The 18,998-nt window shown below is 35.3% G+C and overlaps 1 protein-coding gene across 1 annotated transcript in view; it reads right to left on the bottom strand.

The window, feature by feature from the left end:
• The window catches only part of ZNHIT6 (zinc finger HIT-type containing 6), a 61,611-nt gene that overhangs the window by 28,204 nt on the left and 14,409 nt on the right, over window positions 1–18,998 (bottom strand). The window contains exons 7-9 of the mRNA XM_056815401.1: window positions 3,933–4,001; window positions 2,569–2,649; window positions 1,580–1,657 (exon numbers count right to left, since the gene is read on the bottom strand). Of these exons, the coding sequence (XP_056671379.1) occupies window positions 1,580–1,657; window positions 2,569–2,649; window positions 3,933–4,001 (228 nt within the window). The remainder of the gene's footprint in view (window positions 1–1,579; window positions 1,658–2,568; window positions 2,650–3,932; window positions 4,002–18,998) is intronic.

Below are 18,998 nucleotides of genomic sequence, written 5' to 3'. Positions count from 1 at the left end.
TTGGACATTTAGGCCCTTGACCCCTTCCTAACTGCCCAGTCTAATATCTGACTAATTCCCTTCCCTTTCCCAACTTACTTTGCAATCCACAATGACAGACTTTGCTATTTCCCCTACAAGACACTTGTCTGTAGACATTCATTCACCAATCCTAGAATGCTCTAATGCTCTTCTTCCTCATCATGGCCTCCTGGTTTCCTTCAGTTCCAACTAAGATCCCACCTTCTACAATGAAACTCTCCTGATTGCCTTTAATCCTAGTTACACATATCTTGCTTGTACATAGCCTTTTGCATGTTGCCTAACAGACTGTGAGCTCCTTGTGTACAAGGGTTATATTTTGCCTTTCTTTGAATCAATGCCCTGCATAGGCCAGGTCCTAATAAATGTTCTGTGGTTGGGTCTCAAATGAATATTCTAACAACCAAAAAACAGAACAGTTGTCTTTGTTAGAGGCCATGTCTTTTTACATAAAGTCTAAATGAGCCTCTCTCTAACTTCTACTTTTTGGGGGGGAGGAGGATAAGAATAGGGAAGAGACATTTATTAATAAGTATCTACTATGTGCTGGGGACTTTTCTAACCTCTTTACAAATATTATCTCACATCTTGCATCTTAATAGTATACCTGACTCATGGTTTACAACTTTCAACTTTGAAGGGACTTTTCCAAACCACTTAACAGATGAAGAATTTAAGCATTCAATTTTAATTCCTCCATTATTAAAACACAGATAGAGGCAGGACTAGAATTTAGGTCTACTGACTTCTCACTCAAATTGTCTTTTCATTATCATCACATGGCATTTTCTTGATCTGCTGTAATTTTAGATTTTCTAAAAATCTCACAGAAATCTGTAGTTCTTAATTCCCTCAAATTATAATTCTAAAGATTGATGAGAGAATACATGTAAAGTCCTATATAAACCTGAAAGCTATACATACACACATATATGTAAGATATTGTCACTGATTTGATTTTGTATATATTATAAACTTAAAATACTTAACATGTACTTATTGAAACAGGAATTGATACTAATAATAGATGTGAATACTTATATTTTTCAATCAAAATTAAATGACATAGAACTTGAAACTTGAACATGTCAGAATTTCCTTAGTTGTAACCAAATTTTAATGGTATTTATTGTTAGATTATGGAGTATCAATTAATTTTAGAATTAAAATTCCAATGGAACAAAAATTCTAAGAGTGACTAACAGGAATGTTAATAATGCCTTTTTTTTTTTTAAGCCTGGCAAAGGACCGGTTTGATGACATTCAAAAAACGATTTATACTTAACCTTCTAAAATAGAGAAGCTAGCATTTTAAGGTTTTAAAGTCAATGATTTTTAATATGAGGCTTCACTTTTGTTATATTTTCTTAGATTGTGGGTTGGTTTTTCTTTGGCTTGGTGTTTGTTTAAAAATTTGTACTCTTTACAGAGTTCATGAGATACAACTTAAAAAGTGGAACAGTAAGAAATAAAAAAAGGTTCATCAATATCATCTACTTGGATGGATTATAGTGTTTGAGAGCCCAGGCAGGAATGGAAGGAAAAAGAACAATTTTACCTTACTAAGTTATGCTGCATATTTTCAATCTTCATCAAAATTTGTACTCCAGTCTCAGAAAAGACATAAACTTTTAACCTGAAATATATTAGTCCTTAATTAGTAACATTCTGTGACAACAAAAGAAATGCAAACATGATTTCTTATTGTCTTTTTTAAGACAGATACCAACAAAAGGGCTAGACATTTCTGACCAGTACTGTGATAGAAGGAAAAAATCCTAACAAAAACACCCCTACCTCATACTTTTACCCATATCATTATTTCATTACGTTATCTTCACTTGAAAATATTAAATTCACAATTAAGCTAATCTGATTGTCATTTTTCATTTAGTTTTTAGTTTACTAGGAGTGGTTAGTACCTGCAAATAATTTATCAAAAATGTAACACTTCTTGCAACCAAAGATGTAGAAATTTTTAATAATTGTATCATAGAAGGAAATAATGCCCTCAAAATGTCTTTGATATAGAGGCGAGATATCCCTGTGGTTCAGCCTTGAGAGAGGCGAGAGAGCAATACAAATTGAGACTGGTCCAGACACTTCAGAGGATGGCCAATCTAAAGCTATACCTCAAATTATCCTGAAGCCACATCATATATTTATTTACATTCCAAGAAAGCATGCTGAAATGAAAAGGAAAAGTTTCTGAGATAGAACTGACCCTGCAGACATCTTTTAGCATTGTCACACATAAAGTAGGCTAAGCCTATCAAGGAAATGAATATGCATCAGTGATAGAGTTAATTTTCAAGCACTAAGTTTGTCTACAAATAGCACAATTTCCATTAAGTAATAGTAAGGAGAAGAACTTGACTAAAAAAATCTGAATTACTATGAGGCAGATGATGACTGAGTTATATTAACAGTGAAATGATGGTAATGAATTTGAAATAAGTTGTTAAAAAAGCAAGTAACTGGAGAATGTTTTAGAAATCATTAATGTTCATAGTCCAACATCAGAAAGTTAAGATTTTCTAAGTATACCTTTGACGAATTACAGGATCAGATTTTTCAGGATCAATGTAGGTTCTTAAAATTTCATGAAGTTTCTTATCACCAGGTACTCTTTTACCAAAGATAGAAAAGACAAATAATAACATTTATGAATTTCTACTAAAGATGTTAAATTTAAAACCAAATGGAACTTTTGCATTTTGATATACTCTTTTTAAAAAAAAAAACTGATCTCTTGTTTTTATATCACTTTCCAATATTCCCCAAACACTGTTTTAAATAAATAAAAAAAAAAATTAATGCTTACAAGACTTCTTGGACACATTTATAACCCCTTATAAAAATCAACATCTTGAGAAGTTTACTATAATCAAATTATGAAAACATGACATTTCTTTTAATATATACTTACATAAAAAAATAATGGAATTAGCTAAGTAAAAGGGAAAAAAAAAGTTTGCTGAAGGCTAAAAAAAAAAGGCAAAATAAATTTAGCCATTCCAATGGTTTAGGGCAGACACAAATACCCATCAAGTATTATCAGTTTTCCAACTTGTTCACATATCATTTCAAACCATGAAGCTAATTAATAAAACGAGTGTTCTGAAATAATACACAAAATATTTCTTGATCATTCATATGGGTCTATTCTACCACTGCATATTTGTGTGGAGAAAAATGCTTAAGCCCTTTATTTTTGGTATAAGATTCACCTTAGAGAAAAGGTCAAAGAACTTCATGGAAGCCCAGAATGATCATCTGAACTATACCACAACTATGTGATAACAGTACATTTTATATGCATTTTTCTCAAAGCATTCTCTAAAAGAATAAATCTATATTCTATTCTACATAGAGTACACAGTCATTTTCAGGTGTCAAAAATGTAAACATATACAACTGGTATTACATATGTGTGTATAAATAAAAATAAATGAAATATATTTGTTTGTATGTATGCCTGTCTCTCTATCTAATCATCTATTGTCAAGTGCTTCTATAAACAGAAGCCCTTAGCAACAGCTAAAGGACGAATTCCATTAGGCTTTATTAACTTTCTAATCAAATAGTTAATTTCTAATGTCTCTTCTAGCTCTAAAATTCTACTGTGCCCATGACTGTATTATTTTCACAGAAATTTATTTTAAAATTAACTGACAAAATCCAAACAATTTAAATATTTGGGTGGGTTAATTTTGTAAAGACCTCAGTTTTCTCATGAGGTGGGACTAGCCAATCTTTTCTGAGAGGCCTTTCAGCTCTAAATTCTAATCTTTTGATAGTCATATTCTATGTGATATCAAATACTATTGCTATATAGAATGATATTAATTTTAATCAATAGTTTCTGCCCATTGAAGTTATTTCTTCACACAAGCACATGTAAAGCATACCCCTTTTCCACATATTCGGCATGACTCTGAGGAAACAGGAGTTTCAGATGCCAATAAAAGCGCTGCTCTCTAAAAGAATAAAAGAATAGCTGTTACTATTCAGACAGGTTAATGTTCATTAAACTAAATAAAAAATTTTCTTGAACTGATGATCAAACTTAATGTTTTTTTTAAACTTACCATTCTAGAAATTTTGCATATCTTCCATAAAAAATGTAGAATTTTTATTCATCACACACACACACACTCTCTCTCTCTCTCTCTCTCTCTCTCTCTCTCTCTCTCTCTCTCTCTCTCTCTCTCTCTCTCTCTCTCTTCCAAGAATAATCAAAGAGGCTCAAGAATAGCAGGCTCCTTAACTATCCCTTGTTCTCAAAAATGAAGAGCCCCAAAGAGAAGTGAAAAGGCTAAAAACCATACAAGAAAATAAAAGTCCAACCAAGAATTTCAAAATGAGTAACATGCCTAAAGCACTAAAGAATAAAATATTCCAGAACAAGTGAACCAGCTAATGTATGAAAAGTAGAAGACAGAAAAGGAAAACATTACCTAATGCTGAAATGTATAAAAAAAATTTGACTAAAAGAGATTAAGTAGAAATTGGCAATGCCAAAGTCAGGAGACAAAATATAGGAGTTGAAGAGAATAGAAAATCAGGTGAACAATTAAAATATGAGTAAATACAAGTCAAATGACCCAGGGAGGAGGCAATACAAAGATCACAGTTTCCATTTCCCAGAGTAGGGCATGGGAACTGAGTCTGTTATTGCCCAAGATCATACAGTCAAGCACTGATAGCCAGGTTTCAAGATGGGTCCCTTGACTCCAAACCATGTACTCTTTCCGAAACACTTTGTGGGTGCTCACAAATACATACACACATATATCTACAGGTATAAGATTATGTATATATAGATATATGTACACACATATAATGAAAATAGAAATAATTTACAGATTGAAATTCAACTATAAGCCTTAAAATTGCATTCCTACAGGAAAAGAAAATGTGGGGGAGCGGGGAAGCCTGTCGTGAATTGTATGTTAAGATATAACATGGTAGGGCAGTGAGGACTCAGTGGAAAGAGTCCCAGGCCTGGAAAAGGGAAGTCTTGGGTTCAAATGTGGATCAGATACTTCTTTGCTGTGTGACCCTGGATAACTTACTTAAACCTCAATTGCCTAGCTCTTACCACTCTTCTGCTTTGGAATGGAGACACAGTATTGACAGAGGTAAAGGTTTAAAAAAAAAAGGCAGACCACGATAAAGAAGAAATATTTAGGCAAAATCAGTAGAGGCAGAAACAAAAATAATATCATTGGCATATTCTACAAACTACCTGACAAAAGGAAGATGCGGAGGAATTCAGGAAACAAGTTACAAGCCTGGCATGATATAATAATAATGGTAAACTTGAGAACTTTGATTACTGGGACATCTGTGGAAGTCCTATTCCTTCTACCAAAAGCAGAAATGCTAATATATGTTTAGCTTGCCTTCATCCTATAAAAAGTGAAAGTGATAAAGGAAATTATACTAACATAGCTGGTCTATCTAATTTTCCTTGATTTTCCCTTTTACAGTTGGAGAGCTACAAGAGAGGTTTTGGTATTAGGAAGATGCAGAACTGGTAAAATAGCTGGACTAAGAAATAGCAATTAGAAGTCTGATGTCTAATTGGAAGGAGGTCTCCAACGGAATGCTTTGGGGATCAGTGTTTGGTCTTGTGCTAGTTTATCATGGGAGCAAAGGATTTAGAGTCAAAATGGATTTTAGAGTTTTCTCCTTCAACTCTTTCACTTTAGAGAAGAAAAATCCTTAGCCCAAAGAGTGAGACCTGTCCAATGTCATACATGTAGCTCTTTCCATTCCAACTCCAGTGATCTTTCCATTGTTTCCATCTTTTAAAGAAAAAAATGGTGGATAAAGGCACAAAAGGCATGCTTATAAACTGTGCAAATGACACAAAGTTTGGATGGAGACTTAACATTCAAATTTTTAGAAATCCGTAAATAAGTGGGCAGATAACACAGTTTGTCTAGAAAGTTACAGGAGATTTTAGTGGACAACAAATTTGATGATGACAACATGAAATGGCAGCTAAAAACAACTAATGTAACCTTCGGCCACATTGTGAGGCACAGTTGTCCAAGACTAGGGAAGTAATGATTCTATCTTCTGCCCTGGTTACACTAGAGATAGAATGCTGGGTTCAGTTCTGCTGCCACACTTAATGAAGGAAAACTGACAACCTAAAGAAGATCCTGAATACCAAACAAGATGATGCAAATCCTTAAGATCATACCATGAAGAGAAGCTGAAGGATTAAAAGCCTCTGGGGGCAGGGACATGGCAGTTACCCCCCTCCCCACCCATATCTGAAGGAATGGAAGAGTGTTTAACCCCATTCTACCTAGTTCCAAAGGGCAGAACTAAGAACAATGCAATGAGAAAATTTTGGCTTCAGGTTAACAAAATCTTAATCAGACCTATCCCAAATTGGAATGAGGATGATCAGATTTTGTATGTAAAGGATATTGATCCCTTTTCAGATATGGATTAGACTAGGAGGTTTCTGAGGTCCCTGACAATCTTGAGATATTAAAATTGCCAAAATTTAGGGACTTCTAAGAACTCAATTTGCTACTATGAAAGAAATATTAACTGTTGTAAGAACCAAGAAAATGCCCTTTTAGTTTACAAATATCCTTATACTGTGATAAAGGACAGTGAACTGATGTTTCAGAATGGTTTGGTCTATGTAATATCCAGTTGAGTCCAGCTGGCTGCAGTTATACTTCAGAGGCATGTGAATACACATTCGGTAGCAAAACAGTAGACAACAAATTGGTTGCTAAGTAAAATTAACTCTTTGAGGTATTCTCCCTTTATTCTTGAATCTAAAATTCAATTTGCTGGAATCAATAGCAATTATTTATTACACACCTAACTTTCAGCAATGTAAGCTCTTCTTAACAATTTACATCTGTATAGAGAATAGTAATAAAGTAGAATTTCAGTTCTAATAGCAGCTCTGATAGTTACTTTGTGACCTAGGGAAAGTAATAACCTCTATGGTCTCAAGTTTTCTCATCTGCAGTGAGTTAAATGGATCAAAGATCACAAAATTCCATCCAGTCATAAATCTGAAGCCTATTTAAAAAAAAAAATGCCCCTGGATGGAGGGAAGGTACTTTTTTTATGCCTACATGGACAAAGCTACTAACCTTGCTAGAAATCATCATTTTAACTGTATGTTGTATTTCTTTAATTATGGATACTGTAAAAATGGAGATTTGAGCCCCAGATTTCAATTCCCAGAAGTCCCTGGCATTTTCCAGAATGCCCTATAATATCACAAGAGTCCTCACTTGGGCAGAGAACAAAATAGGTATTTAAATTGACTGTACCACCTACTTGTGCTCTCTGCTTCCGCTTCTAAGTACATGTCTCTCAAGATGTAATAAGTGAAATTGAATGGGTATTCAGCCCTCCTAGACACATGCTTTTCTCATTTTGTATTTTCTTTATTTCTTAATTCTAATAATCTTTAATAAATCTCATAAAATATAATATTTTAGTAGAAAAAACTAAATTTTAACTGTTACAATACCAACCCTTAAAATATGTTTCACCAAATATAACAAAGGACAAATAACTCAGTATTCTTCCAACCTCAAATGCTGTAAAAATCTCCAAACGCCAAATTCAACAGTTACTGGTTTTAAATAATAAGCAAAAATTTTCCAGGAGAAGACATTTAGCAATGTTTATCTTCTGTCAAAGTCATAGAGGCAGCAGTAGTACCATAGAGAGGTTCAAAGAATCAGAATGTTTTAGATACTCCACAGTGATGCTAATTCAAAAGGGCTTATGGTCCATCATTTTCTTAGAGTAAAAGGAAATCAATCCTCTATCATCTTTGGAATTTTAAGACATTCTCAGTCACTGCTCAGATAATTTCAAGAACCACTCACCTAAAGTTCTCAATATTTAATAGACCCCCAAATACCTTCATAGAAGGCACTTAACATTCCAGACACATAGGTGGGAGAGTTCTTAGGAATTATCATAATATTTACTTTGGTTAACTATAGTTACAGTTATAATATAGGAATCCATTTGAATTTCCTTTCCGACATACCACACAATTATGATATTTATGAGCTAAAATATTTGATCCTTGAACTTAGTTCCAAAGTAAAATATTATGAAATGTTTAAGAAAAATACTCAATTATTATCGTTTAGTTACAGAGATCTATGATTCCATATTTCAGAAATAAATAGAAGGCTTGCTGGGTCAGTGACTAAAACAAAAACAGAGGAACTATCTACAGCTTTCCCAGTGTCTACTCTGCACAATGAATATCATTAACCGCATGACCGAAAAGGACAAAGAATACCTATGATCTTTTTTGAACACTCAATCTACAAGTATTTATTAAGCACCTACTATATGGTAGGCACTGGGGAAACAAGTATAATGGTTCCTCCCCATCAGAAACTTACATTCTAATGGAGGAAACAAGAAGTATACATAAGGGAAGGCCCGTAGGAGGCTGCTGAATACTCTTGTCGAGAAGTGAGGAGGCTCTGAACTAAGGTGGTGGTTGTCTAAGAAGGAGTCAGATGGGAGAAATGTTACAAAGGTAGAAATAGCAAGAGCCCTGTATAATAATATTAAAATTACACATCTGGAAGTTTGGGAATGTAACCTGTGTCCTGAGTTTATTTTATCAATGAAAATATTAGCAATAATGTTAATATCCCACATTAATTCTCTATCCGGATCAAACTGGCCATATCCATAAAAAATAGATACCAAAAAGCTCTGTAAGCTCTAACACTGATCATAAGCAGCATATCTAAAATCTGTTAGGAGGGTAAAGCAATAAAGTGAGAGGGGTAAAATCTTGACCCTTTATAGATTCTATCTAAGGTGACTTTTGAAATAATCATCCTTATTAGAAACTGAAGCCACTTTTTTTTTTTAAACACTGTGGCTTATCTTTCAAACCTTTCTTTCACCTTTCTGTTGATTTTCTCTTATCTATCCCTGTTTGTTTTTATTCTCCAATGAAGCCAGACATCAAATAAGCTAGAGAAGGGAAAGTTTAAATAAGATGGAAATAAACTTCTAGGAGGGGAGGAATACCATAGTGATGGTATTCAGTTGAGATAAAAGCAATCTGCTGAAGCTAGGAAGCCTTCACAGTTCACCTGCAATGGATCCTCAAGAGTGTGGCTGAATTATTTTCAAGTTTTATGAATTTTTATATAATATAAACCATATTAACTGAACAGAACTCTACCCTAAGACACAGTATGAACTTTGGGGACTGTCTATCTTATTGCACACTTGCTTTAGCGCACATGCTGGACATTCTTTCTAGGAGGTTTTTTGTTTTTTTTTTTGGTATAAGAATATTGGTTTTGTTGTTCTATTAAAGTTCTATTATTCTATTTTATTCATTTATATAATATACTTAGTAACCAACACCACCAACAAAAAATATTTAATTAAACAAATGAATGTGCAAAACCACAAACTCCATTGCTTTCAATTTGTTAAAAATATGTAAATTATATATGCATGCTAATATAGACATCTACTTTTGAGTTCTCTTTGGATTTATTTTACTTGGATGCTTTTTTCTCTTGATTTTGTGGTTATTTTTTAAAATGTAATTGTAGTATGTAGAATGCTTATTTTCTTGATAGTTCCAATATTTGTCATTTCTGATAACCTAATATGATCCATTATATTCAAATACCACAACCCATCCATTCCAGATAGTTTCTTCTCCTTTGAATAAGGAGCTGTTGTTTTGAGTTTGGTTCACCTCCTACCTCTCTAATTGCTCCTCCTTTATTTTTTTCTTATCTTCTTTCCCAGCAATATAAAGCAGAAGTTCATCTATCATGAAAGACCAGTCCAAGTTTCCAGTAGGCCTAAGGCAGTCCTTTCATTAGAAATAATTTTAAAAAATTTAAACCCCCAATTTCCATCTGAGAATCAATGCTATGTACTGTTTCTAAGGCATTAGAGTAAGGGTAATGGGAATTAAGAGACTTGCCCAGGATCACACAGGTAGAAAGTGTCTGAGGCCAGGTTGGAACCCAGGACCTCCCATCTCTGGGCCTGACTCTCAATCTACTGAGCGACCTAGTTGCCCCCACTCAGTTAAGAACTTTTGCTTTACATTATTTTTGCAACTCCCAAATAGTTACCAGATAGGGAAATTTTAAGAATTCAGTTTTTACTTGATCTAGTTTTGTCCTCCAGAACCAAGCAGACCTCTTACATTTTTGAAAACAATTATTGTGTCTCTTCTAAATCTCTTCTTCATGCTAAAATCCTGGTTCTTTAGCCTAAACACATAGCCCTTCACCAGTGACGCTCCAGGTCACTTCCCAGTACCTGGCACTCAGATGTGTCTGTTATTTTCTGGTCGTGGCCTGCCTGGTTCATCGTCCAGCAATGCTATCACCGCCCGTCCTGGAAACGATGTTTTTCTCCATGTAACCTAAGCCTGCATGAGGTTATTAGGCTCTCCCGGCACAGTGCTAACATCCTGAGCTTACAGTCTAATAAACCCCCAGTTATTTTTCAACTGCAGTGTTTACTTGCAGCCATGCTTCATTCTGTAAAGTTAATTTTAAAAACACTTTTATATTTATTCCTATTAGTTCACATTAATATGCAGCCCAACATTTCAGCCTGTCAAAGGCCTTCTATTATCCAAAAGGTTCACTCTCCTTCCCAGCTTTGTATTATCTGCACATGTGTCGTGCATAAATAACCGATGAAACTGTTAAACAGCCCAGGGCTAAGCACAACCACTGTGGCACTGTCTGTTTATCTAAGGCTCCAATTCTCCATATTTTCCCACAATAACATGAGACTGTCAAAGTTCTGCTAAAGCCCGGCTAAAATGGATCTCTAGCATTCTCTTTAATATCTGTCCAGGAACCTTGTCCAAAAAGCGAAGTTGGCTTTGTGAAGGCTTTCTTCCTTTTTAGATGTTCACTCACTCTCTGGGGCTCTAAATAGAATTCTGCAGAGGATCTAATTAAGTCTACTGGCCTGTCTTCTGTCCACTTCCTCCTGTCATTCTTCATGATTGCTCCAGTCATTGACAGCAGCTACATATGCCAATCCCTCAAGCACTTACAGACACTCTGTAGAGACTTAGTTATCTGAATAATCCAGGCTATTAGAAATTCTCTACTTGAGGGCAGGTGGTGCATTAGGCACTGACTTAGGAAGGACTGAGTTCAAATCCCACCTGATATTTACAAGCCATAGGACCTTTGGCAAGTCACTTAGCCTCTGCCTGTTTCCTCATTTGTAAAAGGAGGGTAATAATAGCACCTACAAATAGGCAGCACAGTAGAGTGAGCATTGGGCCTGGAGTTAGAAAGTCCAGAGTTCAAATCTAACATTAGACACTAGCTGTGTGACCCTGGGCAAGTTACTTAACTCCTGCCTAAAAGTGGAGAAGAAAATGTCAAACCACTTCAGTAGCTTGGCCAAGACAATTGCATGGACATTGACTCATGGGGGTTACACAGAGTCAGACACAACTGAAGACAACAAAAGTGCTACATAAACATTGGCTACAATTATAATCACACTTCAGGGAGCAGCTAGGTGGCTCAGTGGATTGAGAGTCAGGCCCAGAGACAGGAGGTCCTGGGTTCAAATGTGGCCTCAGACACTTCCTAGCTGTGTGACCCTGGGCAAGTCACGTGACCCCCATTGCCTAACCATTTCCACTCTTCTGCCTTAGAACCAACACCCAGTATTGATTCTAAGACGGAAGGTAAGGGTTTATAAAAAAAACACAATTATAATCAACTCAGTGAATTACTAGATATCAGTCAATTCTGACTCTGCACACAATCTGCAAACTCATTTGTTAAAGAATTGTGGAATCTCAGCATTTGAGCAGGGGTTTCATAGACATCTCTTCCAATCCAGACCATAAGAAGTAATCTTTCTTTTTAAATCTATCTTCCCAAATGGACATGTAGCTTTCCCTATATGTTCTCTTCGGCATTTTAAGAAGGACTCGTTACATACATTAGACAAATCTTTGTCAAAGATTTACCATATGATTAATACTCTGGTGGCTCAGTGGACAGAGCCCTGGGCCTGGAGTCAGGAAGGCTCATCTTCCTCAGTTTAAATCCAGCATCAGACACTTAGCACCTGTGTGATCCTGGGCAGGTCACTTAACCCTCACTGCTTCAGTTCCTCATTTGTAAAATAAGCTGGAGAAGCAAATGGCAAACCACTCAAGTAACTTTGCCAAGAAACCTCCAAATTGGGTCACAAAGGGTCAGATAACTGAAATGACTGAACAATAAAGTGCTCTCCTGGTCAAATGGCAAAAATAGTAATTTTGGATTATCTAAGCCATGAGATAGCATGGCTGCAATGAGAATACAGTCATATTTCATTCCAGATAGCACTGTATGCTCCCTTGACATCTTAAGGCCCTTAATCTCCCCCCCAAAATATTTTCAACAATCAAAAATCCTCTTGGCTTTAACAGAACAGACCAAAATTTCTAACACTGAGCCCATCCAAAGTACTGCTCCTCCAAATGGACTGAAAGATGATGAAGAAATGACTTTGGCTAGCTGTTGCTACACAATGGTGGTGATGCTCTCTCTCCCTCTAACTAAAGACATAAGCACTGAACTTGGCCCACTGGGACGAAGAAGAGAAACTTTCTGCAGTTCAGTCCATAGCCCACCATGGAAATGAAAAGGAAAATAGATCAAAGTATAAATGAAGGTTCTGGAATGTATCTTCAAGAGAAGAGAAGGAATAATTCCAGCCCTTCAAAGCATTCCACAATTAGATGAACATATTTAAATGTCTTAATTTATGCTGGTCGAAGACAAAAATACCTCAAGTCTGTCTAAACCTAGAATCAGGAATGTATAACAATACAATCTTAGGTTTGTCTTTGAAGAAACTATGGATATAATTATGAATGTTAGCTTCTAGGGTGCTTTTCTTGCCTTAAATGTTCTGTCACTAAGGTTTTAATGGTAGGCTGAATTATCTAAAAACTTTTAAGGACACAACCCTGACAGTGACTGTATCCCAATCTAATAATGTACCTTGAAAATTAAAGCTTCTTTTAAAGAATCTTCCAATTCCCAACTGCCTTCTGAGAGATGCACAACACATGATGTTGAGGAGTTTTTCCTGAGACTGTCTATTGTGATTGTCTATCCATGATGTCCCTTCTGAGAAAACTGGTTGTTAATTAATGGAAATATTCTGCTTTTCAATTACTCTGTATAGCAAGGAAGCTCAATCCGGACCTATATCTATCTTATAAACCAAACCTGAGATACCCGATAGCTGGAAAGTGAAAATTCTCTACAGCGTATTTTCTGAGGAGTACACTTGGCAAACTATTTCTTTTAATTGAAAATATTTTGCATCAGAAATTCAAAACCAAACCCTATCACTATTTATTAGAGAATGTTTATTACTTTAAGATGATACCAAAGAGTAAAAAATAAATTCACAATCCTCTAAAAGCAGATCTCTAATTTTTATCTTCTAGCTAAATGATTTAAAGACCAGGAGTACAAAATAAAGACAGTAGAGTACAGTGTAAAACTCCCTAAACTTGAGGTCAGAAGACCTATGTTGAAGTATCAACTCTGTTGCTAACTGGGGAAATCTAAACTTAATCTCTGAGTTGTTGCTACAAGGAAAATACTTTTTAAGTAAGAAAGCACTCATTTTTTCTACTAACATTTTTATTATAGTAACCATGTTAGTAATTAGTTAGTAACTAACCTGTTCTTTATTATTAGGGGAAAATCTTTTTAATTAACTTTTTAAGTTGTCATGTGCCCAAATATTATTAGTTCTGAAGAGATATACTACTCTTTGCCATTTTTGCTTCTGGCTTTCAGATGCAGGGGGATAGATGAACTGAAGGTGGCTCACAGAAGCTGAACTCTCCATACATATGATCATGAATAACAAAACTTACTAAATTAGAAAAATCAAGACACAGAAGTCATGAAGAATAGGAGTGGTTCTCTTCTTGTACACATCAACGACTTGACAAAATTAAAAGGACAGTGAACAAATAACACTGAGCCTTATGAAAATGTATGGAATGTCAGCATGATTGAGAAAAGTTAATAAACCGACAGGAAGCAGAAAACAATTTCTCTACTACTGGCTCATGTATACTTAAAACTTTAAAAAATAGCAACTTGACACATTCTCTTGAAGTTTCTGCCTAAGTACCTTCTTTTCCCTTCCGTTGGGACTGCCTGAATAATCATAAGTCACAGAACTTTATAAGCATTAGATAAGTTTTACAGTATCATTTGACAACAAAACATCTAAATAAATAAAGGTTTACAAATAAGTCTTCAAAATAGCTAACAATGGAGCAAGTCACATATTAATAATGAAAGAATAACTATCAGATCTTGAAACCTTCTCCAAGGTGAAAAAATGTAACAGGAAAAATTTTTAAGACAGTTTCCCTCACCCTTGGCATCTCTTCCCCCAAATATGCTATTTTAGTAGTCTGACATTTAATTCTATTTCACTGGGTCAATTACTATGAAGGAGATAAGAATAAAGGTATACTTAGCTAGCTAGTATAACTGCAACTGAAAAAAAAAATAATTCTTTCCTTTCATATTATGAAGAAATGATCCTTTTTATTACTTTGTAGATTAAAAATTATCTTTGATTTTGTGGGATCCTAGGATACTGATTTTTGATGGCATATATTTTCCAAAGAATAAGAAATTATTACTTCAGAAAAAGAGATGGTGGATGGGGATGGTGGAAATTTTTAATTTTTTTTCCCTGACCAAGTGATTAATATTTAAAAGTTATAAATTGTGCAAGTTCAGTGCTATTCACTCAGGATGGAGTGAGTACAAGTCCTTCTTAAAAAGACATTAAAAATCTCATGGAATAGAATATGGCTCTTTTGAGCCGGCAGGGGTCCATAGGTGTGTACAATGCAGATAACATCAGACTTTTTCCAACCTGCTAATCAGTTTTCCTGAATTTGTTTTCTTTTCTGTCATAAGGGGAGCTCACTTTGGGGAAAATTTGGCAGAAAGAGGTGCAATTTTTGCACTATTTTTTTGCCATTTTTGCAGCTAATAGCCATCTCATTCAAAAACTCTAAAAATGTCAGAGTAGTTAACTTCTATCAACAAAAAAGATACGGAAGATTTCTGAGCAGGGTAATGACAAAATGAGAACACTATTTTAGGAAGATTAACCTGGCAGGCCTATGTTAGATGGGATTAAAAAGAGATGATTGGGGCTTGCACTAGGATGTTGGCCAATGTAATGGAAACAAAAGGACAGATGAGTGAGACACTTCCAAAGAAGAATTAATTTTCAGGGCTTGGTGACTATTGCCATCCCTACTTATCCCTGTTTAGAATTGCAGGGGAGCAGCTGGGTGGCTCAGTGGACCGAGAGCCAGACCTAGAGATGGGAGGTTCTAGGTTCAAGACAGATCTCAGACACTTCCTAGCCCTGTGTGACCCTGGGCAACTCGCTTAGACCCTCAATGCCCAGCTCTTACTGCTCTTCTGCCTTGGAACCAATATACATCAAAATGGAAGGTAAGGGTTTAAAAAAAGAAAAGAAAAAGAAGTTTCAAGCAGATTCCCAATACCCTAAAAAAACAACAAAAAAAAACACCTATAACATAAACAATCTGATTATACTTAATGTTCTGCTAAAATCAACATTTAGCTAAAATCCTAGTTTCTATGGCTTATCATGACATGGAAGTGATGCTGGATTTTCAAAAGCTTGTCAATGGAGTGCCAACTCTGGCAGGTCCAAAGCACATGGAAAAGGCTTGGAGTATAGGACCAGTGATGGACTAGGTGACATTCAAAATCAATGGAAAAGTATTTTTATTAATCTTCCATTCAGTCACTACAATGATTTTCCTAAAATGCCAGTCCACAAATGCCACTTCCCTGTTTTCTGTAGAATCAAATACAAAACCATGTAACATACTCTTCCATCCAGTCACACTGGCCTCCTTGCTGTTCTGAAAACACATTACTTACTCCTCATCCCTCAGCTATGGGCATTTTCTATAGCTGTTCTCTCTGTCTGAAAATGCTCTTCCTTCTTTAATCTGATTACTGACCTTCCTGACTTCCTTCAAGTCCCAACTAAATCCTAACTTCTACTGTAGCCTTCCTCAACAACACCTGAACTCCAGTTCCTTCTCTCTGTTAGTTACCTCCTATTTTTCCTGTACATAGCTCTCTTTGTACATGTGCTCTTGCTGTCTCCCCCATTAGACTGTGAGATCCTCGAGGGCACTTTTTTTGGTATCTCTTTATCTTGAGCACTTAGCCCAGTGTTTGGCACATAGAAGCCACTTAATAAATGTTGACTAAGTGATTAAGCATGTACTATGTACTAGGTACTGTTTATACACACATACAATGAAATAATTCTACTCTCAAGAAATTTACATTCCAATAGGGAGGCAAGTACATATAAATACATTTATGAATATGTGTAGGATACAGATAAATACAAAGTTAAATACAAGGTAGTTGAAGAAGTTGTTAGTAGCTGTAGGGACCACTAAGGCCTCAATAAGAAGGTGATGCTTAAGTTCTAACTCGAAGGAAGGAAGAGTAGAATTCTTTGAAGCCGAGGCGGGGGGAATGTAGAAAGAAATAAGCTCCTTGTGACTATGGTTGTCTCCTTCTGGAACTTGTATCTCTAGGGCCTACCCCAGTGCCTGAACATAGCAAGGGCTGCTTAAATGGCTGCTGACTGATCTGATGGATCATAGCCAGGGCCTTTTAAAGGTGAGAAAAGGACAAGGAGTGTCATGGATGCGAAAGAGAGGGCAGCCTGGTGGTACTGCAGAGTGAGCATATGAGGGGGTTGGATGGTGGTAATGTACCATGATCCTGAGAAGAGGGTTTGGAGCAAGGTGGGAAAGACAAGTTTCAACAGGAGCTGACTGTCCTCTGATATGTGTAGGAAGCCACTGAGATTGTCTAAGGAGGAGAGCAAGGTAATCAGATTTGTGCTTAAGGAAAATCACTCTGACAGACTAGACTTGAAGCAAGACTAGGCAGGCCACAGAATGAACTTGAGTTTTGGGGCTGCAGCAACCCCTGACACCATTTACTATGATATGAAGAGTGTGTGTGTGGTCTTTGTTGGTGGAAGCAGCAGGGACATCAAAGATCCACTAACTACCAATAGAATAGTGCTACCTACCTGGACGATCCTGCCCAAACTAAAGGAGTTCAACTTTAGAAAAAATACTGTTTATTTAAGCCCAGGTTATAACTGTAATTTTTCATGAAGATGGAAAAGCTATGAATGACATAATAATAGCAAATAATCCTCAATTAGCAAGTACATATTAAGTGATCAATCTTACCTTACTTGAAAATCTACTCAAACTTTGTTATTTTATAGGCACTCAGTATTTTAGGATGGTAATACAGAAGGATTTTTCTCTTTCTGCACACACATGGATATATCTTGATTTGTGCAATTAATGAAGTGATTGATTTTTTAAAATTCATAATACATATTTCAATTGGGCTGAGCCAATTAATATAGTTTAAATAATTTTAATTACGAATCCTGTAAATTTGAATACATGTGATCACCTCAGGGGATTCACTGACACACCAATCAGGTCCTAGCTTTGTGTGTGTGTGTGTGTGTACATGCTCGGCCTCCTCCTCATAGCATTAACTGCTGCATCATACACATACATCTATGACACTACAGAAAATACTATACTTTACCTGGAGCAGTATTAATATTTCTATGAAGGCCAGAAAACATATGACTAAAAAACCCCACTATTTACATTAGTATAGGTTTGGGTGGCAGTCTAAGTACAATTAGGAACACTGTAAATTTATAAGAACTAAGCATGCCAATTCATGTCCCATTAAAAAAATAAAACTTCCTATTTCTTTACAAGAGGGACACCTAGTGGTTAGCTTCTAGACATTCCTAATAAATGTCTCAGTTAAAATGTTTCTTTATTGATAATACTTCTATAGAATAAGACTTGTAAACATTTACCCTCCAAAATGACAATTTGGAATGCAGCTCCTGCTACATCTAAACCTCCTCCCCTCACTCCCAATATTATATATATAAATATTTTCCATTCACAACTCTTATTGACAGATTTTGACTTCCTAATAAAAATAAAATAATATTTTTCCTTTTTATAATTTTATTCATGTAAGGAAATTTCCTTTGGTTCCCTCAAATTCACAATTTCTAAGAGTAAAAAAAAAATCTAAAAAAAAATTTAAAGCACTTTTCATTACAGTTAGAAAAAGCACAAAATTTAGAATAAGGAGACCTGGGGTTAAATACCAAATCTCTGGTGTGACTGAATAAATCACTTAATCACTTGATAAAATTACTTTACATTATGTACTTTATAATACATATAATGCCTAATAAGAGTGCTGTCACTAAAGAGTTCTGTAATCCTTAAAACATTATTTTAATTATTAATAATTATTTTTATTTTATTTTAAAATAATAATAATTATTAATAATAAATTAATAATTAAAATATTTTTATGTGATCTTCAGTTATCAATTATTATTATTATTATTAACAGTTAGCTACAGGCAATCACTGAAGGATTTGGGGCAGAAAGGTGATTTAAAACCAATATAGAAACATAATTAATCTAGCTGTACTAGAAGACATAAATTAGAAGGGCAAAGAATGAAGGTAGCAGGTGGCTCATTACAAGGGTGATGACAGAGTGAATAGGAAGGAAGAGAAGAGATATAATGAATAGACACAAAGAAAATACAATAGACTTAAGGCTTTGAATGCAGTGATCAGACCAAAGGTTGAATCATTGATAATAAGTAGGAAGGTCAGAAAGAAAAGCACGATTTGAAATTAGACAGTTGAGAATTTAGGGAAAGGCCTTGGTTTTCTTTAATTTTGGTGCATTCCAAGCACCTGCTGCAGATGGCTGCATACAGCAAACACT

Source organism: Monodelphis domestica, chromosome 2 (genome assembly GCF_027887165.1).
Source record: "Monodelphis domestica isolate mMonDom1 chromosome 2, mMonDom1.pri, whole genome shotgun sequence".
NCBI lineage: Eukaryota > Metazoa > Chordata > Mammalia > Didelphimorphia > Didelphidae > Monodelphis > Monodelphis domestica.
Note: the sequence above shows the minus strand (reverse complement) of the source record. Positions and strands in the feature narration are given on the sequence as shown.